General features: G+C 45.4%; 1 protein-coding gene across 1 annotated transcript in view; it reads left to right on the plus strand.

Annotated features, from left to right (window-relative positions):
* LOC147101114 (SWI/SNF-related matrix-associated actin-dependent regulator of chromatin subfamily D member 2-like) overlaps positions 1–25,689 on the plus strand; it is a 53,920-nt gene that overhangs the window by 16,635 nt on the left and 11,596 nt on the right. Inside the window, exons 4-10 of the mRNA XM_085966300.1 lie at positions 148–270; positions 3,472–3,591; positions 5,354–5,449; positions 7,175–7,276; positions 8,412–8,573; positions 9,924–10,021; positions 11,385–11,520. Coding sequence (XP_085822426.1) covers positions 148–270; positions 3,472–3,591; positions 5,354–5,449; positions 7,175–7,276; positions 8,412–8,573; positions 9,924–10,021; positions 11,385–11,520 — 837 coding nt within the window. The remainder of the gene's footprint in view (positions 1–147; positions 271–3,471; positions 3,592–5,353; positions 5,450–7,174; positions 7,277–8,411; positions 8,574–9,923; positions 10,022–11,384; positions 11,521–25,689) is intronic.

The raw sequence follows: 25,689 nt of genomic DNA on the forward strand, positions 1-25,689 counted from the left end.
GCACTTTGGGGCGTCTGGTGGTCATGAAAAGCGCTATATAAATGCAATTTTTTTCCCAGGCAACACCACAAGGAAACTAGTTACTGCACAATTGCTCTTGTTTCAGTCCAAAGCAGCCCTGATATGTTGTTACCCTTTAATTTTCAGATCCGAGAACTTGTTCCCGAATCCCAAGCTTACATGGACCTCTTAGCCTTTGAGCGCAAACTGGATCAGACTATTATGAGGAAACGGCTGGAGATTCAAGAGTCTATGAAGAAACCCTTAATGGTATAGCTCCTCAAAAAATCAATTCCGTTACATTTTTTTGGGGGGGGGGGTTCTAAACTATTTTCCTTTCAGGATTTAATAGATAGTCTCAATAGTGTCATTCTTTTCCCTCACTTCTGCATGGTCATACTCCTTCATTGTGCATCAGCAATGTCTTACAACTATTCAACAGTGTTTAATGAAAACAGGCTACAAAACAAAGGCCATGTACAACAACAACTTGTATTTATATAGCACTTTTAACATAGTAAAACGACTTGAGGTGCTTCACAGGAGTATGAACAGACAAAAATTTGACACCGAGCCACAAAAGGAGAAATTAGGGCAGATGACCAAAAGCTTGGTCAAAGACTATGGGGGGAAAATTCAGTTGGTTGCGCCACCTGTTAGCGCCTTAAGAGGGCACTAAGTGGGGCGCAAACCAACTAGCGCCTGGGCGCGGCACTGCCCTCGCCTCCCGCCAAATTCAGCGGGAGGTTAGTGGTGGCGCTGACCGTTAGCGCTGCGCCGCTGGCGATGACGTCATCGGTGTGCGCAGCGCCCTGCTCACGCCCCGGCCGCGATCTTCGGGAGCGCCCCCTGATTTACCGCCGGACGCTATGTCCGACAGGGTCAGGGTGGCGTACCTGTGGCCGGGGAGGCACAAATTAAAGGCGAGGTGCGGGGCGGACATTTTTGTTGTTGGCCGCCTGCCAGCACCTGCCTGCGCTCCCGTCCCCAGCCTCCGGAACCCCCCCCCCCCCCCCCCACCCTCACGGAGTGCCGGCTGCGCTCCAAGAGCCCGGCACTTCTCTTGGGTGCCGGGCTCTTTTGCCTGCACTCCCGATCCCCTGGGGCCCAGATTGCGCTGCACAAGGCCCCTCCCCTTTTAAGAAGGGGAAGAAGGCCTGCAATACCGCAGCGCGACGTGCCGCAGCGTGTGGCGCTGCGGCACGTAGTGCCACGATATTCACTTGCAGCGCCCCAAGAGGGAAGCCGGGCGCCTCCAGTAGCGCCCCGCTTTCCTTTGGGGCGCAACCGACCAATTCCTGGCGCGGGGGCGCTAATTTTTCCGGGGCGCTACTTTTAGCGCCCAGGCGAAGTTAGTGCCCCAAACGGGGCTATACTGAATTTCTCCCCCTTAGTTTTTAAGGAGTGTCTTAAAGGAGGAAAGAGAGGTGGAGAGGCAGAGAGGTTTAGGCAGGGAATTCCAGAGCTTAGGGCCCAGGCAGCTGAAGGCACGGCCACCAGCTCAAGAGGGCAGAATTAGAGGAGCGCAGATATTTCGGGGGGTGGGTGGGGTTGTGGGGCTGGAGGAGATTACAGGGAGGGGTGAGGCCATGGAGGGATTTGAAAACAAGGCATTGCTTAACTGGGAGCCAGTGTAGGTCAGCGAGCACAGGGGTGATGGGTGGCTCGAACTAGGTGCAAATTTGGACTCGGGTGGCCGAGTTTTGGATGACCTCAAGTTTACGTAGGGTAGAACGTGGGAGGCCAGCCAGAAGTGCGTTGGAATAGTCAAGTCTAGAGGTAACAAAGGCATGGATGAGGGTTTCAGCTGCGGATGAGCTGAGGCAGGGACGGAGATGGGTGATGTTACGGAGGTGGAAATAGGCGGTCTTAGTTATGCCGCGGATATGTGGTCGGAAGCTCATTTCAGGGTGAAATATGACACCAAGGTTGCGAACAGTGTGGTTCAGCCTCAGATAGATAGATGTTCGAGAGAGGGATGGAGTCAGTGGCTAGGGAATGGAGTTTGTGGCAGGAACCAAAAACAATGGCTTTGGTCTTCCCAATAGTCAATTGGAGAAAATTCCTGCTCATGCAGCACTGGATGTCGGACAAGCATTCTGACAATTTAGGGACCGTGGAGGGGTCGACAGAAGTGGTGGTGAGGTAGAGCTGGGGGTCTACATGTGGAAACTGACGCTGTGCTTTTGGATGATGTCACCAAGGGGCAGCATGTAGATGAGAAATAGGAGGGGGCCAAGGATAGATCCTTGGGGAACACCAACTATGGGGAAGCGGGAAGAGAAGCTGTTGCAGGTGATTCTCTGGCTACGATTAGATAGACAAGAATGGAACCAGGTGAGTGCAGTCCCACCCAGCTGGACGACGGTGGAGAGGCGTTGGAGAAGGATGGAGTGGTCAACCTTGTCAAAGGCTGCAGACAAGTCGAGAAGGATGCGGAGGGCTAGTTTACCTTTGTCACAGTCACAAAAGGATGCCATTTGTGACTTTGATGAGAGCCGTTTCGGTACTGTGGCAGGGCGGAAACTTGATTGGAGGGATTGAAACATGGAGTTACGGGAAAGATGTGCATGGATTTGGGAGGCGACAACACATTCAAGGACTTTGGAGAGGAAAGGAAGGTTGGAGATGGGTGGTTTGCAAGGACGGAGGGATCAAGGGTTGGTTTTTTGAGGAGAGGGGTGATGACGGCAGAATTAAGGGCGAGGGGGAACAGTACCTGAGGAGAGAGAACCGTTAACAATGTCATTGTAATCAAAACATTCACAGAATGATCTTTGTATTAGTTGTTTCACTTGTGTCTGAATTTGCTGCCAGATTAAAAGGTTTCCAGTAAACACAATCTACCATTGCGCCAGCCTAGTGTCTGGTTGGGAGGTCATTTGTGGCCAACCACAAGATTGTGAGTTTAAGACTGGGCTCCCTTCCACTTGGATTTGGTCACCTTAGTGATTGAGTTTCATGGCTTCCTCTTGCTTCTGTCCATTATTATGTGGTTAGGTCTGCGGACCGGCTGAATACATGACGTGCAGTGTTCCACCTCAGGTGGAGGAAAAGGAGACATCAGGTAATCACAAAATGGCCTAGGTGCAGCCATGGACAAGTATTTGGTCAAAAGCATCCTGCTGTCTTGACCAGAAGACACTGAATTGCACCAAGTGGTCCAACACTCCTAACTCAAGGATGATCTGGTCTATCATTGTATTCTCCTGACGAGAAGACAGTGACTGACTCAGACTGCCTGGCAATTCTATAGGAAGATCATCGAGATTTTGTGCAAACAATCTCCTCCTGTCTCCGCTTTGTCAGGATATGCAATAGCAAGTGACCTGCAAGAGGAGAAGATCTAGAGAAAAATGTCTAATCTCGTAAAGACCGCACGCTGTTTGTAGGATTAACAGATGGCCTGGCTATTTGCAGATGCCCTACATTGGAAAGTCTCTGAGACACTTTGTGTTTTCTTCATTTCAGCAAAAGCGCAAACTAAGGATCTACATCTCCAACACCTTCACTCTAGCCAAGTCCGAGGGCGAAGAGGGAGAGACTGTTGCATCATGGGAGCTTCGGGTCGAAGGAAAGCTACTTGATGATGTAAGTTGGATTTAGTCTGCCCTGCACTCGGTACCTGTACCTAATGATGGTATTAAATATATCAGTAGCAGAGATTATTTTATCTGTGGCAAATGCAAGGGCAATCACAGTGACGTACCAAAATGCTTGTTTTTAATAAATACCAGGATGCAGTATTTCTTTGAACGAGTACCTGAGAATGGAGCTATCGGAGGGGCTTGTACTATAGAACTCTTTTGTGAACACTACAGGTATACAAGTTTTTAAAAAACGTAACTAATACCAGGTCACAGAGAGGGTAGCGGATGCCTGACATGGGCACAGTAGGAGGCCATTTGGCCCATCGAGTCCGTGCCGGCTCTCTGTAGAGCAATCCAGTCAGTCCCATTCCCCCGCTCTATCCCCGTAGCCCTGCAAGTTTATTTCCCTCAAGTGCCTATCCAGTCTCCCCTTGAAAACATCGAGTGTTTCCGCTTCCACCACTTCCGCCGGCAGCGAGTTCCAGTCCTCACCAGTTGCTGCGTAAAAAAGTTTTTCCTCACGCCCCCCCCTGTATCTCTTGCCCAAAACCTTAAATATGTGTCCCCTAGTCCTTGTAACATCAACTAGTGGGAACAGCCTTTCCCCGTCTAGCCTATCCAAATCCGTCATAATCTTGTACACCTCTATCAAATCACCCCTCAACCTCCTTTGCTCTAATGAAAACAAATCCAGCTTCTCCAACCTGTCCTTGTAGCTAAGATCCCCCATCCCCGGAACCATTCTGGTAAATCTCTGCACCCTCTCAAGGGCCTTCACATCCTTCCTAAAGTGTGGTGATCAGAACTGGACGCAATACTCCAGTTGTGGCCTAACCAGCGCTTTATAAAGGTTCAGCATAACTTCTCTACTTTTGTACTCAATACCTCTAGTTATGAAGCCAAAGATCCCATAGGCTTTGCTATCCACTTTCTCAATATGTCCTGTTACCTTCAGGGATCTATGCAGGGTCACAGTGAGCGCATTGACTGTCTGGCAGAGGGTTATAAGACTTCCGTTCAGTTGAGAGATCATGATGTAGTCATAAATTGTAAGACTCAAACTGGCAATTAGCAGAACCTCAAGACCAAACTACCACCAGATATGTGTTCTTTACAGTATAATGTAGGGTTTATTTTAATATATTTATAAACTGCACCCTCTATTTTGTAAATCCTATAACCTGTCACCTGAAAGTGGAACACATATATATTTGAAGTAAATGACCCAATTCGATTTGTATACCATCTCACAGAATACAGTTGTTACAACCAATGTTCCTATTTTTTTTGGGTGCGTGGCCCCTTCAAAATACTGCGCATGCATGGTTTTTTGCATTGAACAGCCGGAAAGCTGGCTGCATGGGAAGTCCAGAAAACTGCGCGGCCACACAGCTTAAAGGGAACATTGATTACAACACTAAGATAAATACAGTATATAAATAACATGGTGGAGCAGGGCATAGGGATATAGTATACCAATACTACAAAGCTGTAAGGGCACAGTAATTACATCCACGATACTTGGTGCAGTGAGTTCCTTATCTTGGCTGTGCTGTCAGAGCAAGGCTTGGAGCACAATCTAAGCAAGATCGAGAAAAGGAACGATCGAGCCGCCCAAATCCCCTGAGCGGCAGGTAATCGAGCGGGGTTGGCCGCGGCTCAGTAGAGGGTTACATCCTGCCCTGGCAATGTGCCCGTTTATAAACAGAAGTGCGTTTAACCGAGTAACTGAAATGTGCTGATTGTCATTTTCCCTTTTCCAGCCTGGAAAGGTGAAAAGGAAGTTCTCATCCTTTTTCAAGAGTCTGGTTATCGAATTGGACAAAGATTTGTACGGACCAGACAATCACTTGGTGGAGGTAGGATCGGATGCTCGGCGATGAGTGGGTTAAATAACGTTGCGCTATCCTAGCCTCACCCCCTCTCCTCACCCCCGCACAGGAAGTACTAATTCTGTGAACCAGGAAATTTTCATTGTCAGAAAAAACGTTGAGGCCACTACAAGCTTAAATTTACTGCATCAACCTCCAGAGTACACACATAACATGCAGGGTCAGTCAACACAGAAACATGATACCACTACACAGCCCAGATAAACCAGTTCTACAGCAGGAGGCATACATAATGCAGCTGCTACTCCTTCGCTGCCCTTCAGACATCCGCTGCATGCATTTTTCAATATGTGTGTCTTAAATACCAGCCACCGTGACACCTTTCATAAAGCCCCGTTTGTTGGCTTTCGCCCTGTTTGTTTTGCCCCGTATAAAGCTAATCTGATCGCTCCGCACAAGGTGTGAATGTGTTTGACAGCTTCCGCTACGTGTATGATAGTGACTCCCACCTGTTCCTATTGTGGGAGTTGAGAAAGGCTGTGTGTTTTTTGTTGCTGCCCCTTTACTTTTTACCTCGGAGGAATCAAATGTCTCTCGGTAACATTAATACTGCACAAAGGTGCTGGCAGCCCCAGGCTGTGCCAAATCTTCCCTTTGTTACTATTTGTTGCTCTATATTATATTCCAAACTGTAACAGGGATTATAATAGCAACCCTGCAGTTTTCTGTATGGTTAACTTGTGTTTCATCAGCGGAAGGATTTGGACTGTTGAGTATCAGGTGTAGTAGACACAATCCTCAGTGTAGATGTACAGAGAGAAAAAAAAAAATGATAGATTATCAAGTAACACCAACGCTGAAACCATTAACGGACACAGTCTCAAGGTGATGTTTCCCATCTGTGCTACTCCTTCTCAATGGGGTGAATGCAACCTTATCGTCACACAAGGAGAACTCCTATTGCTTAGTATGGCTCCAGGGCTGCGATATTATTACACAATAAAAAGTTAAACTGTTAAAACACCGTTCAACTGAAATAGAATTGCGCTGTGTGGACCGGTCCCCAATGCCTCAGATTTAATACTCTTGTATTTATGTTTAAGGCCTTCCATTGCCTCACCCCTCACTTTCTGCGTTCCTGAAAACCCCGCTTCCCCAGAGTTTGATGGCCCTCCCTTGTGCAGCCCCCTCCCTTTACCCCACCATTGGCAACTGTGCCTTCAGACAATTAGGCCCTCCACTCTGGAATTCTTTCCCTAAACCCCCTCCGTCCCTCCATCTCCCTCCCTCCCTCTTCCTTTAAGACCCTCCTTCAAACCAACTTCTTTGACCAACCTTCTGTTCATCCCTTGTAATCTCTCTTTCCTTGGCTTAGCGTCTGTTTCCTTCCACTGTGAAGCGCCTCGGGACATTTTTCTTTGTTATAGTACCATATAAAACGCAAGTTGTGTTTGTTACAGGATAATTAAATGCAGTTCATTACATTTTGAGTAAATTCCTCCCCGGCCACTGACCACGCAAATGAGACTGGCAGTAGGAAAACCAGAGGCGCCATTGGCGTGTGTCCCAGTGGCGGCATTAACAGAGGCCTGAGAGATGGTCGCTTGCCTACTCGGGTGTAAATAGTTACAAGAGACCCAAAGGGGAGGAAAATCATTTAAAAAAAAAAAAAAAAAAAAAAAAAAAATGCTTTGGCATGACTGGCATGTTCTGTAACTTGCCTTGTAACTGGCGTGTAACTCTGGATTACAGTGGCACAGGATGCCTACTACCCAGGAGACAGACGGCTTTCAGGTGAAAAGACCGGGAGACGTGAATGTGAAATGTACCCTGCTATTGATGCTGGATCACCAGGTAGGAATTTCCTGATTCACTTGGAACAAAGAAACAGAAACAAAAAAGCTGCTCTATGCAGCACATGCTAATAATGTCTCTGGCTCCTTATGCGGGTAATTTTTCAAATTCATTCTCGGGACGTGGGCGTCGCTGGCAAGGCAGCATTTATTGCCCATCCCTATTTACCCTGAGCAGGTGGTGGTGGAATTTCTTGAACCGCTGCAGTCCGTGTGGTAAAGTTGCTCCCACAGCTTCCTATTTTGTAGCGGTTTGATACAATTGAGTGACTTTGCTAGGTCACTTCAGAGGGCAGTTAAGAGGCAGCCACGTTGATGTGACACTGGAGTCACATATAGGCCAGACCGGGTAAAGACGGCAGATTTCCTTCCTTTAATGACATCAGTGAACCAATTTTATTTTTAATGACAATCCAACAGCTTCACGGTCACTTTTTTTAACTTGTCCCAACTTTTTATTTTCAGATTTTAAAAACTGAGTTCAAGTTCTCAATCTGCTGGGATTTGTACTCCTGTGCTCTCGATTACTAGTCCAGTAATGTAACCAACTACTGTACCATACCCAACTTAACCAAAAATATGGTGATGTTGATATTATGGCTCGCACCCATTGTGTGGATTGGAAACCAGTATCTTAAAATTCCCTAATGTGTAATGAGCTAAATATAGCCATTGATCGCAGCAGGTAAAGGGTTCACGCCTTATCTGTAAGAAAGCTGCACAATGGAAATTGCTGTAGAATTGGTTCTAAAAGCTGGGAAACACAGACGGAGCGCTAGCTTAGGTTCGAGGATGAGAAAAAAAAAAGGCTGTAGGACAATTAAGGAAATCCGATAGCTTCACTTGCCATGAAAACAACATTCTAGCCATCTATGCAGTGAACAGAGCCGTTAGATCGTGTTACTGCTTGTAGCTCACCCAGCCCAGCTGCTGTAGTGTAGAACATATATTTTGTTTGCTGGCAAGGCGGTTGTCGTTGTTCTGGGTCTGCGGGGTGCTGGCCTTGTCAAGGTGGTGGCAGTTTTACTTCACGTGATTGTCTACTACAACAGGCAGGAAGTGCCCGTCATAGAGCTGTGTGAAACTGACCAAAATGTGCAGCCTGTGATTGCACATGATCTTGTCTTCCGCTTCAGCCCCCACAGTATAAGCTGGATGCCAGGTTGGCCCGTTTACTGGGGGTCCACACTCAGACACGGGCTAACATCATGCAGGCGCTGTGGCTGTACATCAAGAAGAACAGGCTGCAGGACAGCCATGAAAAGGAATACATCAACTGCAATCGCTACTTCAAGCAGGTAAGGAACACTCCACCCCAACGGAGAGCCAGAGTCCGGAGTTACACTATATGTGCAGAAGTGTAAGCCGTGATTCTTCCTCATGCAATCAGTTCCTCATCTCAGTGTTTTACGGGGAGAGCTGATGAGCGAGTACAAGGCAATTTCCCAGTGAGAGGGAAAGAAAATCAAAAATTGCTCTTTCAAATCTGCTAGATGGCAGTTCTTGGTATGGACAGAAGCTTGGAAGGACTTTGACGGCCTACTTTTGGTGAGCCGTCAACTCCGTCATTTAGCGCATAGCTGAAACATGAAGGAAATACAAAATCAAAAGCAATCGGACTCTCGGCGCATTCCATAGAGCTGACCCAATCGCTAGTGTTTCACAGTTTACTGTTGGAATAACAAATGATGTTCCTGTGTATATACTCAAGTCTAATCCTTCTCAGGAATCCGTCTAAAGCAGGTGTGTCCAACCTGCAGCCTTAGGGCCTCATGAAGGAAATATATATACAGGGCTATGGGGAAAGAGTGGGACTAATTCAATCGCTCTTTCCAAGAGCCAGCACAGGCACAATGGGCTGAATGGCCTCCTCCCGTGCTGTATGATTCGATGAAGCCCTGGGCCCTAACAATCTGGCCCTCAAAGCCAAGGCAACTCGGTCCTATTTGTGCTTATATTTATTATTTGCTCCGTTTATCAGCAGCTTGAGATATATGCAAATTAATGGTTTTAAATGTTAAATGCCTTCCCCCCCACCCCTCCGCAGTTTCATATGGTTCACAAACCCAAATGCTTGGACATTCCTGGCAGTGTTATGGTCTGAAGAGGAAGGTACCACTATATAATGAAGTCCTCTTTTTTAAGTTGAATCTCTCTCCCTTCACGCTGTTCTCCGAGAGCCTTGCACCAACTACAAACAGAGAGCAGGCAACTTATTCTAGGCCTCTTCTAGTGCCACGCTGGAGCCAGGCTGACAACTCCCCTCCCCTCAGTCTCCGTGTGTTATCACTCGCACAATAAGGCTGAAATTAGGAACTTAGCCTAGTGGGAATTAAACATCTGCTTGTCCATTCTATTCCACATGTTGGCATTCTTGTGCAAATTCAGTAGGTGTTCCGTGCTGTATTAGGTTATTTTGGACAGTGATAATTTATATACAATAATTGGATCAGTCCATATGAAATCTAACCGCATACACATATGGGAGACCATTTGAACTCTTCAGTAATCAATCCCAGCTCAGTAATAAATACCAATGCCTCAATAACCAAGTTGTCAGTAAAGCTGAGATCTGCCTTGAGAGCCTCACACAGTTACAGTTCCCTTTTACTGTGTCTCCTCTGTTAACAGTGAGTCTGTTTTCTTAGATCTTTAACTGCATGCGAATGAAATTCTCTGAAATTCCAATAAAACTGGCTGGCCTCCTGCAGCATCCAGACCCCATCATTATCAATCACATGATTAGGTAAGAGAAGAGGCGCTGGTGTTCTGACTCGCACAGTCAGGGTTGTGTCGAATATTTGATTCATCAATGACGTGATTAGTTGAATATTTTTTTTATTCGTTCCTGGAATGCGGGCGTCGCTGGCAAGGCCAACATTTATTGCCCATCCCTAATTGCCCTTGAGAAGGTGGTGGTGAGCTGCCTTCTTGAACCGCTGCAGTCCGTGTGGTGAAGGTACTCCCACAGTGCTGTTAGGGAGGGAGTTCCAGGATTTTGACCCAACGACGATGAAGGAACGGCGATATATTTCCAAGTCAGGATGGTGTGTAACTTGGAGGGGAACTTGGAGGTGGTGGTGTTCCCATGCGCCTGCTGCCCTTGTCCTTCTAGGTGGAAGAGGTCGCGGGTTTGGGAGGTGCTGCCGAAGAAGAATGTATAGATCAACGCTGGGCAATGTTTTAAAGATGCACAGCGCTTAACGGTTTGGTTTTAACTTTGTTCTCATCGAAAACCACCACTGGCCACTTGATCTTTAGCCTGAAATGGAAATGCACCTTTCGATGTGCAGGAAGAGCTAGTTGCTGACAGCAAAGCAGAGCTGCCGCACCCCACAAAGGATTAGTGGCACCTGCAAAGATGATAAGGAAACAGTGAAGGGTCGCAGAGGGAGGGATTAATCTGCCAAAGGGTCGATGAAAGAGGGATAACCATGCCAAACCGTCAAAGAAGGATAGAGGAAAATACTGAATGACCAAGGATGGTGAGAGGCTGGGATAAATATGCTAAAGTATCGGTGACGGGAATTACTGGTGAGTTTTTCAGGTTGCCGAAACTGAAAAGTAGACTTCCCGCCCGACTAACAGACAATTCTCCATGAAAATATTGCAGCTGACCCCATGAATTGGATCAGTGCTGTGCTCAATTACTTCAACCAACTGATGTGTCTCAATACCCATGGTTTTATGTACTGGAAATGGAATGGCTGGCAGTGAGTTACAAGTGAAAATTCAATCAAGGGGTTCCTATGATATCACAAACTGGAGAAGCATTCATTTATAGCCTGTATTCGTGATTGTGTGCTGTAATATACAGTCGTTGGTGATTGGGTGCAGTAACAGATAGTCTCTTGGTGACGGGGTACGGTAGTGGAGTCTCCATTAGTGACTGGGTAAAGTAATATAGAAGTTGGGTATAATAATATACAGTCTCTATCTTGGTGACAGTACAGTAAGGAAGAGTGTATTAGTGAGTGGGGTTATATAATCTATGTTCGAGACTAGATGCAGCTATACAGAGACTGTGTTAGTGACTGGATTACAATAATACAGAATCTGTATTAGCGAGCAGATATGGTAATAAAGCTCTTACATGTGGTTAACTACAGTGTTGATCCTAATGATCAGAAGAAAACTGCTTGTTACGACATTGATGTAGAGGTTGATGACCCTTTGAAGAGTCAAATGAATAACTTCCTCCTTTCAACAACTAACCAGCAGGAAATCGCAGTCCTGGATATTAAGGTAAGTAATTATGAGGTTAAAGAATGTGAATTCCTTCTTTTTGATTTACTGAGGCTATGGGGGTGATTTTTCCCGGATACTTCAGGTGCTAAAGAGCCTCCAAGGTGGCCAAGTTGGGGTCTTGAGCTGCACGTTTAGGGCAAGATGCCATCTTGGTAAAGGAGTTGAAGCGCGCGTTAGGAACAGCTGCCCGGAGGATCATTAAGGGTCAATTAAATTGCCTGCTAGCTCTCATTAAAGAGGCTGCGTGGTATTTTGGTGACTAGCGCTTCAACTAACGCCCTCTCCTAACAGCAACCAGCTGAACAGGAGTAAACAGGTCATTGCTGAGGATTTTGAGCGCTACTTAAAGGCATGCTCAGCTTTCACTGTTCACTTGCGGCTGGTGGAGGTTTGAAGAGGACTTTTGAGACACATCGGGAGATTTTCTGGGACAGTTTGTCAAGACTTCACCAGCACTCTCAACATTTATTGTGGAAATTCTCTGAGGACTTCACCTAGAGAGAGTGAGTGCTGTGCGACTCTACCTTATTGGACACTTTATAGTAATCACCAGGAGAAAGGATGTGTGTGTGGTCATCGGCATCTTGCTAGGGGTCCCCCTTGGTCTGGAGGAGGAGTGGGAGGAGGACATGAGGCCAGGCAGAGCAGCACCAGCTACTGCAGGAGAGAAGGACCGGAAGCCGAGGTGGACTCCTTCCCCACCCCCCCGCTGCCGTCGAGACATCCCTCATCCTCTGGACCTCCTCCACCAGGACCTCCAGTGCCCCTTCCGAGAATCCGCGCACCCTCTCCCTCGGTCCCCTGAGCCACCCTAAAACGTGTCGTTTTCTGTCAAGTCAACGCACTCCACACCTTCGGTGGAAGTGGGTGTGTGGAGGCTGCATATAGTCGCTCCACGAAAAATTGCTTCTAATCAGTGCTTGAATGCTAAACCTGCAGGTGTCTTGTTTTAGCACCTCCAGGCTAGTTTAAATCATGGTAATCAGTAATTAAAACATTTGCGTGTTAAAACCAGACTTTCAAACAACTGTGTCTTATTAGCAAACCACCCACTTAGTGCCTGTTTTCACCCTTTCACCAAAATAACTCCCTATGAGTCCACATCTGCTCAGTGGCTGAAGCCTATTGCTGTGATCAAGCTTGACTTTCATTGGATTCCAGGCCCTTAATCTAGGAGTTATGTTTGTGGGAGCCACTATAAATAGGGATGTCGCAGTGACAAAATGAATCATTTTTGTCTAAGGTTTAGCTTGGTATGATATTTAATTCTGTCATGGTGCACAAGAGGGTTACAAACCAGCTTTACCCACTGAAATATTATCCCATCTTAACTTGATACCTTTGTTACAATAATTAGTCAGTTTTGTCTAAAGACAGGTGACTAAGGGAAGCGCCAAGCCATTCAATTCAATTATTATTAAAAAAAAATGTGGGACTTGTTCAAAAATTGGCAGCTCTTTTTGAATTTAACATAATTATTTTGACAGCATTTATCAGGCTGTCTTTTTTCAAATCAGAGACCCTGTCTGTAACCTTCAAAGAGAGTTAGTTAGGCCAGATAGATTGTGTCATTAGCGAGAAAAGCAAAAAGAACCACTATGTAAAAAAAAAATTAATGATATCATAGTTTTTTTTAATAGTATTTGCGATATACTAACAATTTCAGCTGCCTAGACCTGAAGCTCTGGGATTCCCTCCCTAGTCCTCTCTACACCTCTCTCCTTTTAAGATGTTCCTTAAAACCTACATCTTTGACCAAGCTTTTGGTCACCTGTCCTAATATCTCCTTATGTGGCTCGGTGTCAAATTTTGTTTGATAACGCTCCTGCGAAGTGCCTTGGGACATTTTACTACATTAAAGGTGCTATATAAATACAAGTTGTTGTTGTTATTTTACTATTGCAAAGACATATTAGCTAAGCTTAACAAATGCTGTAAAATATATGCTGTGTTAGTGCTACTATTTGCTGGTTCCATCGCTATTTGATAAATTGGTTTGGCAGTTCAAACCGAATCTTGTATCCCATAAATACACGGGATAGAAGCAGTAGTTAGAATGATCTGGAAAGTTTTCTCTTGTTTGTTACCCGGGCATACTATGAATTTTACCGAGATAGCAAGGCAAGTTAAAACATTCTGGGACATACACCTATGAGAGTAATCTGAAACATGGAAGCCAAAAACACCTCGATAGCAAAATATAAATCTCAAAACATATCCGTGGCAGGAGTAGTGGTACTAGTATAAGTAGGGATATTGCAGTGTGACTTTATTTCTGCTGGAGGACACTGTATTAGGGTAGGTATTCCCTCCTGTGATCTGATGGATGACTTTGGCAAAACTAACCGAACAATCCCTCCAAATGTCTTTCACAGTACACTGCATAATAAATGATCACTGCTTCTCAAGGAGTGCTTTAAGGATTATCAACTCAATGATCACTTCCACAGTGTCACACAGCGTTACTCTGACACCCTTCCTCTCACGTGCCCCAATCTGTCAATATTACGTGCAGCATATAAATTAGTAAAATGTATACACAAGAAATCATCGTAGAGAAATAGGGGAATAAATCTCGAAATTATCTGAGGAACCTGCAGAGAGATGCTGCTTCAGAACACCGCACAGGATCCAGATTATAATGTCCGCCGTGGCTCCGTTGGTAGCACCCTCACCTCTACTGAGGGAGTGCTGCACTGTCAGAGGTGCCGTCTTTCGGATGAGACGTTCAACCTGAGGCCCCGTCTGCCCTCTCAGGTGGACGTAAAAGATCCCATGGCACCTTTCCGAAGAAGAGCAGGGGAGTTCTCCCCGGTGTCGTAGCCAATATTTATCCCTCAATCAACATCACTAAAACAGATTATCTGGTCATTATCATATTGCTGTTTGTGGGAGCTTGCTGTGCGCAAATTGACTACCACCTTTCCTACATTACAATGGTGACTACACTCCAAAAAAAAAAAGTACTTCATTGGCTGTAAAGCACTTTGGGATGTCCGGTGGTCGTGAAAGACGCTATATAAATGCAAGTTCTCATCCTTGTTTTCAAATCCCTCCATGGCCTCTCCCCTTCCTATCTCTGTAATCTCCTTCAGCTCCACAAACCCCCGAGATATCTGCGCTCCTCTAATTCTGCCCTCTTGAGCATCCCTGATTATAATCGCTCAACCTTTGGTGGCCGTGCCTTCTGTTGCCTCGGTCCTAAGCTCTGGAATTCCTTGCCTAAACCCCTCCGCCTCTCTACCCCTCATTCCTCCTTTAAGACACTCCTTAAAACCTACCTCTTTGACCAAGCTTTTGGTCACCTGCCCTAATTTCTCCTTATGTGGATCGGTGTCAAATTTTTTGTCTTTTAATATTCCTGTGAAGCGCCTTGGGACGTTTTACTACGTTAAAGCCGCTATATAAATACAAGTTGTTGTTGCTGAAGTCTTTCGTTTTATTAAATTCCTTCAAATGCATATTCCAATTGCATTGAATAGCCACCTTACAACATCCAGACACCCATGCTGTCATTGCAGCCAACATCCACTGTTTTGTACTAAAACATTAATATTTATATTATCTCGCATAGATTATTGCTTAGTAGTTATATACAATATCATATTGATGGACTGCCACAGGTCCTTGTGGCTGAAAGGGTTTCCAGTAAAGTCTTACAACGTTCAGCCACGTCAGCCTGTGGTAAAGGCTAAAGGGATCAAGGGATATGGGGAGAAGGCAGGGACAGGGAACTGAATTTGGATGATCAGCCATGATCTCATTGAATGGCGGAGCAGGCTCGAGGGGCTGAATGGCCTACTCCTCCTATCTTCTATGTTTCTATTTAACTCGTGATCAGTGCGCTGTTCTAGTATATAATTGATTATGACGGGTCCTGCTGATTAGCTCAACATATTGCACACTCCCTTTAGTGACATGAATTGCTCAAAGACCTTTGTGTTACTTATTTGGATAGCCGCCTTGCATACATCAATATTTCCAACCATTTTACAGTTTGTAACATCGCATTTGAATAGTTTCCACTGCCTGAGATTCACTTACATTTATTCAAAGGGAGAATTCATCCCACATGATTCTTGTCTGCAGTGCAATAAGTTTGGCAAACTATTTTCTTCAGGTTTCTGAACCATCTTATTTATTTCAATTGGCTTATTTGCACAACCGCTTCAAGTCTCAACGCAGGAAGCTTTTCCTTTTTTTAAAAGCGGACTTTTAACCATGATTTTTTTTCCACGATAATCATCATTTGCAAATATCATCAAAAGATAGTGGGTTGTTCCTATTGTACATTTTATCTGCATCTCTTCAAGTTACCTTAATGTTCCAGAATAGGGTATAGCTAAGACATAGTACTTTTTTAACTTGTTTTTTTAAATTTGTTTATGGGATGTGGGTGTCGCTGGCAAGGCCAGCATTTATTGCCCATCCCTAATTGCCCTTGAGAAGGTGGTGGTGAACTGCCTTCCTGAACCGCTGCAGTCCGTGCGGTGAAGGTACTCCCACAGTGCTGTTAGGGAGGGAATTCCAGGATTTTGACCCAGCGACGATGAAGGAATGGCGATATACTTCCAAGTCCGGATGGTGTGTGACTTGGAGGGGAACTTGGAGGCGGTGGTGTTCCCATGCGCCTAGGTGGAAGAGGTCGCGGGTTTGGGAGGTGCTGCCGAAGAAGCCTTGGTGAGTCTCGGGATGTAGACAACGCTGGCAAAGCAGTAATTATTGCTCACCCCTATTTGCCTGGAGGGCATTTAGAGTCATGTAGTGTGGTACCGCAATCAGGTGGTGGCAGGCTCCCTTCTGTGAAGGACATAGAATCATAGAATAGTACAGCACAGAAGGAGGCCATTTGGCCCATCGATTCTGTGCCATTGGTGAACCAGTTGGATTTTTACAAAAATTCAGTATTTTCCATGGTCGTTTTTCTGGTGCGAGCCCACAAATGGGTTTGAAATCACAACCACTAGGCTACCGTACCCATACCATTGCCATCAGAGATTTTTGAAGATTATAAGTGCAGAAACCTGGAAAGTGAGTCGTATGCTTAAGGCTGAATGATAGCAACACCAAGGGCACAGAGACTGAATAAGGAGATCACAATAAACTAAAGGCTAAGATTTAACATTTCAAATAATGGAACAGAGCAGAAGTAGTAAGGTCTGGCCGTCGCACAAAATTCAATTGAGGAAAATTAAAATAAATGTTAGGAGGAATAAGCGAGCACCAGTTAGGTGCATGGTAGAAAGCAGCGAGGGATCCAAAAATTGCATTAGTTGTGTACAAAACAGATGGTGTTTAAACACCTGGGGTAAAGTTCCCGCTTTGGGCGCAATCGCCGATCCGGGCGCAATTGCGCCCAAAATTGTGCTAGTTTATGAGAAGTTTTTTCTTCTTCTCATATATCCGCTCAAACTCGTTTGCATATCGCCGAACGCAAAATCTGCCACCGACCAGCGCAATCGGGCAGCGTTTTAGAACATAATTTGTTTTTAAAAAAATAATAATTTGCTTTGAAAGTGGGTTTATCACAAAAAATAAGCATTTTAATCAGAGTGTCTAGTCTACCACCCGTGAGTAACTCGATTTTAAATAACTGAAAACGACGTTAAAAAAAAGATACAGAACCCTTTGCTAGTTCTATTGTGTTATAGTCAGTTTCTTAATTTAAAAAAAATTACATTCAAAAGCTTTTAAATTGTGTCTATTAGTGTCCTTGCGCCCAAAAGAACCGGTGTAATTTTTTAAGAGCCTCCTCGAAGGTCCTCAAACGGGCGCTATTAGCGGAAACTCCCAGTGGTGATTAATTCGGTCTGGGGGTGGGGTCAGCTTCTAGCACGATATTTTTTAAACAAGCGCAAAAGATCGCGGAAACTCGATTTGGCTGATTTTGGGCGAATTACGCTTGGGGGGGAAAAAAACCAGCGGAAACTCCAGGTCCTGAAAGATCCTTTAAAGGGATAAATTGGGCAGAAATATCATGGGGATGAGACGTGCTAAAGGATTTTTTCACAGATGCAGGTGAACAAATTCCAGATCCAGTCAAACAGGCTTGGGAATCTGGAGACATATGTTTAGGTCAATAAAGCACATGCTGTGTAAAAGTTCAGAAGTTTTAATGCCATTATGATATCTGGAACCAAGCAGATATATTTTACCTCCGAATCTCCCAAAATATATAACATCATCATCAGTAGAGCAGAAATGTTTTAGTGAATTTAACAGGACCAGATCGTAGTTTGTTTACAGAGTAGAAGCAATGAGGAGTAGCCAGCGTGGATTTAGAAGCTCTGGATCATGCCTCACAAATTTACTGGAATTCTGTAAGAAGGTAACCATTATTATGGATAAAGGATATCCAGTGGAGAGAATTGACTTGGATTTTCAGAAGCCGTTTGATAAAAGTTCTGCACCTTAATCTTTTGAAGATAAAGGTTTATTGAATCAACAGTAGATTAGCAAAACAGGATTGAAAATTGCCTTGGGAATAGAAAGCAGGAGATGATGACTATCTGGGGCCAGTATCTAGTAAAATTTCACAGAAACTTTGAGGGTCCTCTGGTGTTTGCAGAATTTATAAATGATAGGAAGGTTTACATATAATATACAAATACATAAAAATGCAGCCACGTGTAGTGCAGGGGAGATTGATACCACTCAAATTGAGCTGGGCATAATAATTAGGTGGATTAAGAAATGGCAGATTAAATTTAATGTGGGTATGTACATATAAGGTAGAGCAGGAAACAAGTGCTCAGTAAATGGGTGTCCATTAGTAAAGGTGTAAAGCAAAAGGGTTTAACTGTGAGACCACTGAAAATCTGTCCTCAATATATCCTGTTGTTAGCAAGGCTAGACGTGTATTGAGATGCACCTTATGGAAATTTGATTAGAAGCTCACGATGTGGTCTCCTCTACATTGGGGAGACCAAACGCAGATTGGGTGATCGCTTTGCGGAACACCTCCGTTCAGACTGTAAGCGTGACCCCGAGCTTCCAGTCGCCTGTCAGTTTAATTCTCCGCTTCACTCCCACTCTGACTTCTCCATCCTTGGCCTCTTACACTGTTCCAACGAAGCTCAACGTAAGCTCGAGGAACAGCACCTTATCTTTCAATTAGGCACTTTACAGCCTTCTGGACCCAACATAGAGTTCAACAATTTCAGACCATAACCTCGGCCCCAATTTTATTTCTCTCTCTCACATGGCAGCTGTTGCCATTTACACTTCATCTAGAGCCACCTTTTGTTTCTTAACTTGTCCCATTAGCATCTCCTTTCGCCTTGCACCATCATCCCTTTTGTCTTTTAATCTCTCCTGCCTTCCAACCTATCACAGACCTTCCCTTTTGTTCTTTCCTCCCCGCCCCCTATCCCTGCCCCTCCCCCCTCTCCCTGCCCCTACACTTGCTTAAAATCTGTTACATCTCCAACTTTTTCCAGTTCTGACAAAGGGTCATCGACCTGAAACATTAACTCTATTTCTCTCTCTACAGATGCTGCCTGACCTGCTGAGTATTTCCAGCATTTTCTGTTTTTATTTCAGATTTCCAGCATCTGCAGTATTTTGCTTTTGGTTATTTTAAAGCTGTACAACTCAGGAAAAAATACATTTGGAATATTGTGCTAATTTTGGGCATCCTCCCTTTAATTGGATAGTGATGTACTGTTGACTGTTTACAGAAAGATAACGAGGGTTATAAAGGAAAGCCTGCAAAATTGAACTAGTTTTAATTGGAGGTAGTTAAACACCTCAAAAAGTACTTCATTGGCTGTAAAGCGCTTTGGGACGTCCGGTGGTCGTGAAAGGCGCTATATAAATGTAAGTCTTTCTTTAAGTGGGGAATTGATCCAGTTTGTTAATCCCTATAGTGTAATTGAGATTGATGATGAGAACTGGCATTAGGATTAAATGAAAGGAATGGAGAATTGGATTGCAACAGTTTGTTGCACTTAATTTCTGGACTGCTACAGGCAGAGCTAAATCCAGTCCCTGTCCCGACCTCTGCCTCCCTGTCCCGACCTCTGCCTCCCTGTCCCGACCTCTGCCTCCCTGTCCCGACCTCTGCCTCCCTTTCCCTATCGATATCGGCTTCCCTGACCCTTCTGATTTGCCTCACTGGAAACATTCACAGCCCTTCCATATTCCCTTATTGCCACAGTGAATGAGTCAGGGATTTTGTAAAAAAGATATTAAAGAATCTTTATTAAATGATTGAATTTCTAAACAGAGTGCTGATCGCCTTCTAATTTGGTGGAGTGATAGAGAAGGAGAGAGTGTGAATTGGCAGTGCCCACAAGACTTTGCATTTCCTATGTCAGCTATCTCTAATGGCCTGTTGTGAGTGGCATTACTCAATTAGTGCTGAACTCTAGGAGATTTGGTCCAGTGGTTTCACAGAGCTAGGTTGGAAGTGCCCAAAAGGCATAGCATTTAGAGACTGCATTACTGTAGTCTGACTATTGCCGACACCACATTCTTGTAGTTCAGTTGATTTATCATCAGCCATTTCAGGGGCTTTGATCTATTTTTCCGCTGCCTAATAAATTATCAAGTCAGTATTTATATGAAAATGAATATGAACATTGGTATGTAGGGGTAGCTGAGCGAAGGTGGAAGAGTTGAGCTGGGTTTGTTTTTCTTGTTTACTTGAGGAGATCTGGCTTGCTTTTATGTCAAGGGATTATAGAAGCCATGAGCTCACAGAATCATACTGGCCATGATTGCCTCGGACCATGCTGAGTCTGCTGTGCGAGGCAGTGTAATCTCTGTAATAGAAACAGAAAATGATGGAATTACACCGAAGATCCATCATCATCAACGACTGGAACGACAGACTGCTGTTCTCAGTGCAGACTGCAAACCTTCCCACACAGCCTCCGGAACCTTGTGTTTTTGTATAAATAAATTATACCTCAAGGAACCGCTCTTCACAAATAAGCAAATTAAAATAGAAAAATCGACACGCATTTATGAATTAATGGTCGAGGTATAAATGCTTTTTCAAAAAATATTTTGCAAAAGAAAAATTGCTGATTTTCATATTGATATAATCATGGTCTATATTCTCAACAAGGTATTTACAGGAGGGCAGATTGATGACATGGTTGTGCTTCTTTGTACAATAGCTTTCATGCTTCCAGATCATGCACAGCCAGACATTAGTGCACAACAACTTTTTTAGCGTGGTTGCTTGGTTGGGTCACTCTTCCTGTATAACTGGGGACCGGTGTAGATGTGCTTTTGTTATCCATTCGGCATAATCGATCCCGCCCTCTGCGGGTAGCTCTATCTCAGCTTAAAAGTGGTACCTAACTCGCCAGTTTCTTCTTTTTTCCTGTAGAGAAGCATTTGATCTCAGTGCCATCTGATCTCAGTGCCTGGATTTTGATACTGGAGGCGGGTAAGAGGCGGGACTACAACTTTCGGGGTTGTAGTCCCGCCTCCATCGAGTTGTGGCCAACCCACGCGATTTTCACTTGATTGACCTTGTTGAGCCCGCCCAGCGGGCTCAGCAGGCCATTTAAGGGCCACCCGGCAACAAGTGATGTCACAGATTGACATTTCATCTGTCAAGAGCTTTTGACAGGTGAAATATCAGCGTTTGACAGCTCTTTGAAGCTGTCAAATACTGACAATCTGTACTCCAAGTTAATTCCTTCCTCTCAGGCTGATTTAGAGATCTCTCCAGAACAGAAAGCTGAATGCTGCAACTTTTGACAGCTCGCGGCCATTCTGCTTTCTGTGCCGGTGAGATGAGGGACTCCCGAGACCTGAAGGAAGGAAGGCTGTAAAGGTAAGTAAAACTTCTTTAAACACTTTACACACACCAAACACACTTACCTCTGCACTCATGCACCCATCACTCACCTGAACACCGGGCATCTCGAACCCTCCAAGTCCTTCAGCCCGACGGCCCGCCTCGCTAACTTGGCGTGGTTTGGAGCCGTCAGGAATCCCACACTTCAGGAATAAAAATAGGGATTAGGCTAAAAACTGCCTGTTAACTACCTGTTAACAGGCAGTTAATTGGCACTAATCCCCTTCCCGCCTCGGGGAGGCGGCTCCCAGCACAGGTCGGGTATCCGCCTCCTTTGAAATTGGCATGGAGGCGGGATGGGTTCGTGCCCCCCGATTTCGAGATTTTAACCCACCACACACCTCCAATCCCGCCTCCACGGCCCAATGAAAATCCTGCCCTTAGTGTGTGAAGAGTGGAGGACATGTGTCCATCTCCCGCCACTATAGGCACTTTTATATCGTATTGAGGTTTCCCAAGGGAGAAATCCAGACCCACGACCTGTGACCATTCTCCCAATTTTTCTGGTTTTCTTGCTATTGATCCAATCAAGGCCTGTTGAAGGCGGGAGACTTCCCATGGCTAAAGGGAGAGAATCTGTCTGCATGTGTTTAGTTGTAAACGATGGTACCTTGCAAGATCCACTGAAAACTGAGTCTCTGATGCTGTTGTCTCCCTGCAGGTCTAGCCCTTTATATTGAAGAGTGCCAATTGATACCAGGAGTACTGTACATTGCTGTTTATGGCACTTCCAATGTAAATATGTCTTGTGATACAGTGTTTGAGTTCCAATGTCCTTCATTTTGAATGGGGTCTAGGGAATCCAGTCAAATCATGTAAAGAAATGGAGGCTCACTACACCTCGGGGCACTTTTGTGAGGCATCACTCCCAGTGCAGAGTCTTGCTAGTGGCAGGCATGGTAGTGGAGATAGAGCTCCAGTATTGTAGCCCTTGCTTTTCAGCCTATGTTCACCATGAGCAACAGTCTGCAAAATTACCCATCGTAAGCCAGCATAGTGCAATAACATATTACTACACTACAAAGAACACACACTTCAAAGTCTATCACCAAGGTATATTTGTTATTTACATGGTCATCCGAAAGGAACTTCACAAACATCACTACTCAGTCTCTTAAAGAAATACCTTAATATCGAAGAGTGTGAAAGTATGTGTGTGTGAATTTTTTTTTAGTCTGGTTATTTTTATAGACAAAGGCCTGGAAATTCATTAAGGCGCTGCCAGCTTTGCGCCCAGTTAACGCCTAAAGGGTGATTTTGCGCCAAAAATGAGTTTGCGCAGATATTCAGCGCAGCGGTATTGGCGGCGGTAGCCGTTAGCGCTGCGCCGGCACCGATGACGTCATTGGTGTGCGCAGTGCCCCGGTTCCGCCCCAAAACGGCGCCGATCCCCATATTTAGTTGCGGCCGCCTCCGAAGCGGCCGCAAACAGCGACCAGAAAACGGGGCCGTCCTGCTGCCTTAGTGGGGCGCTTTAAAGCGGAAGGTGCGGCCGGCCGCTTTTGCGGCGGCCACCTGCCCGCACCTCCTTCCCCGGCCTCCTCCACCCCCCCCCCACCCCCACCCCACCCCCGCGGCATTGCCGGCTGCTTTCCGCGAGCCCGGCACTTCTCCGTGGTGCCGGGCTCATTTGCCGGCACTATCCAGCGGCGATCTCCCCGTTGCAGGCAGCTCCCCCTTAAGAGAAGGAGGAGGCCTGCAGTACCGCAGCCTGCCGCTCCGCAGCGCCTGGCGCAGCGGCGCCAAGAGCGCTGATATTCAGTGTCAGCGCACCAAGCGGAGGCGGGCACACCCTGGTATAGCGCCCGCTTCCGAATTGGGGCGCTAACAATGAATATCTGACGATCGCTATAGGCTTCCCGCCCAGCGCTAACTTTTGGGCGTTAGCCAGCTGGCGGGGCCATAGTGAATTTCTAGGCCAAAGTGTTGTAATCAAGGATTTTTTTGTATATCCTTGCTGTGTATTGTTTGTTTGCACAAAAGTGTGATTTTTTTTTTCTTTCTTCTTGAACCCTTCTCCAACCCTGATTATTCTTAGATCTTGTCCAATCTCAGTCAATACTGACATACTTAGACTTTGAAATGAACCCCTGCTTCCTGCCCCCACCAATATACCTCACACAGTAAAGCGACTAAATGAGCAAATACGATGCTAATGTAAAGACACAACAGTCGAATATGAGTCTACAGAAGAATCACTAAGGCTTTACAATCCAATGGTCAGACCACACTTTAAAGTACTATGTTCAGCTTTGGCCACCATACCACAAAGAAGACATTGGAAGGGTACCAAAAAAGAGCAACATGACTGATTCCAGCAGATGAGCTCTGAGGAAAGATTAGAGAAGCTTAAGTTTTACAGTGTGGAAAGGCAGGATTCATCATCAGTATATTAAATGGTATAGATCAGCTAAACCCAGATTATTACTTCAGGGAAAGTCAGACCAGAGGAGGTAAATGGAAATTGGTGAAAAATAAACTTGAAGCGGATGTCAGGAAGACATTCTTTAATTCAGGAGTGATAAATGTTTGGAGTAATCTACCAAACAACATGATCAAAACAGTATCAGAGTATTCAGAATACCGCTTCCGACATGTCTTCCTTTTTCCGCAACCGAGGATTCCCCTCTACCGTGGTTGACACGGCCCTCGACCGTGTCCGTTCTATCTCCCGCACTTCTGCCCTCAACCCTGCCCCTCCCTCCTGGAACCACGATAGGGTTCCCCTTGTCCTCACCTTTCACCCCACCAGCCTCCACATTCAACGGATCATCCTCCGCCATTTCCGCTACCTCCAAAGTGATCCCACCACCAAACGCATCTTCCCCTCCCCTCCCCTTTCAGCATTCCGTAGGGACCGCTCCCTCCGAGACACCCTAGTCCACTCCTCTATCACCCCCAACAGCCCTTCCCCTTCACCTGGCACCTTCCCGTGCAAGCGCAGGAGATGTAACACCTGCCCCTATACCTCCCCCCTTCCCACTGTCCAGGGCCCCAAACACCCCTTCCAGGTGAAACAGCGATTTACTTGTAATTCTTGCAATCTAGTATACTGTATTCGCTGCTCACGATGTGGTCTCCTCTACATTGGGGAGAGCAAACGCAGATTGGGTGACCGCTTTGCGGAACACCTCCATTCAGTCCGTAAGGGTGACCCCGAGCTTCCGGTCGCCTGTCATTTTAATTCACCACCCCATTCCCACTCGGACCTCACCGTCCTTGGCCTCTTACACTGTTCCACGGAAGCTCAATGTAAACTCGAGGAACAGCACCTCATCTTCCGATTAGGCACTTTGCAGCCTTCCGGACTCGATATCGAGTTCAACAATTTCAGATCATAACCTCGGCCCCTATTACATTTTTACTTTTTTTTTCCACCCCTTTGTTTTGGGTCTTCCCTTCACCCCCCCCCCCTTTTTTTTTCTCTCTCCCACACGGCAGCTGTCTCTCATCCTGCCAGTACACTTCACACCTAATCTGAGCTGTCTTTTGTCTCCACTGTCCTATTACCATCTCGTCTGGTTTTGAATACCTCTTGATGTCTCTTTTACTTCTTTTGTTCTATCGCAGCCCTGCCTTCGATCTATTTTATTTCCTTTCCAGTTTTGAAAAAGGGAAAAAGGGTTTTGACCCGAAACATCAACTCTAATTTCTCTCCACGGATGTTGCCTGGCCTGCTGAGTTTTTCCAGCATTTTCTGTTGTTATTCAGAATACAGTTTGGTGTGTGTCATGAATCTTACCATTCATGTAGAAATGACTCATGAGATAACACTGGGCGGCCAGCTGGTGGCGCCGTCCAAGGAAAGTATAAATACTCGGGCGTGGGCCCAGCTTGCTCAGGATGTTTCTGTAATCAGGAACTAGTGATGTAACTAGAATCTCATGGTTGTGAAACAGTTGATTAAAGCCTTGTTTTATACTCAAACCAAGTGCTTAGTGAGTTTTCTTACGTCAGTGTGACAATGTAAAAGTTAGTATACCATCGGGATGAACGTCAGAGGGCCTAAAGGTCTTCTGTCATCCATGACATTCCTTGTATTTCTAACCTTATGGTGCTGTACAGTCTACAGTTTGAAAACCTGAGTAACAAAGTTCAGTTCAAGACCTTTATTTTGATCTATCATCTATTATGATGAGTTATTAATATAATTCTGATTTTTATATTAAAGTGGTTCTGCAGACTGAGTCATACCTATGAAAAATACCAGTGCTGAAAAGCCTAAACATGATCTCAAAACTGGATAAAAGTGATTAATTCAAGAAAGACTAAGGCCAGAAGAATTATCTTCCTCCAGATATGTGGAACATACTTCCATTATTAGTTAACACCATGACAATTAACCCTTT

This window comes from Somniosus microcephalus, chromosome 24, assembly GCF_052327205.1.
Source record: "Somniosus microcephalus isolate GS21.2 chromosome 24, FLI_Smic_1.0, whole genome shotgun sequence".
NCBI lineage: Eukaryota > Metazoa > Chordata > Chondrichthyes > Squaliformes > Somniosidae > Somniosus > Somniosus microcephalus.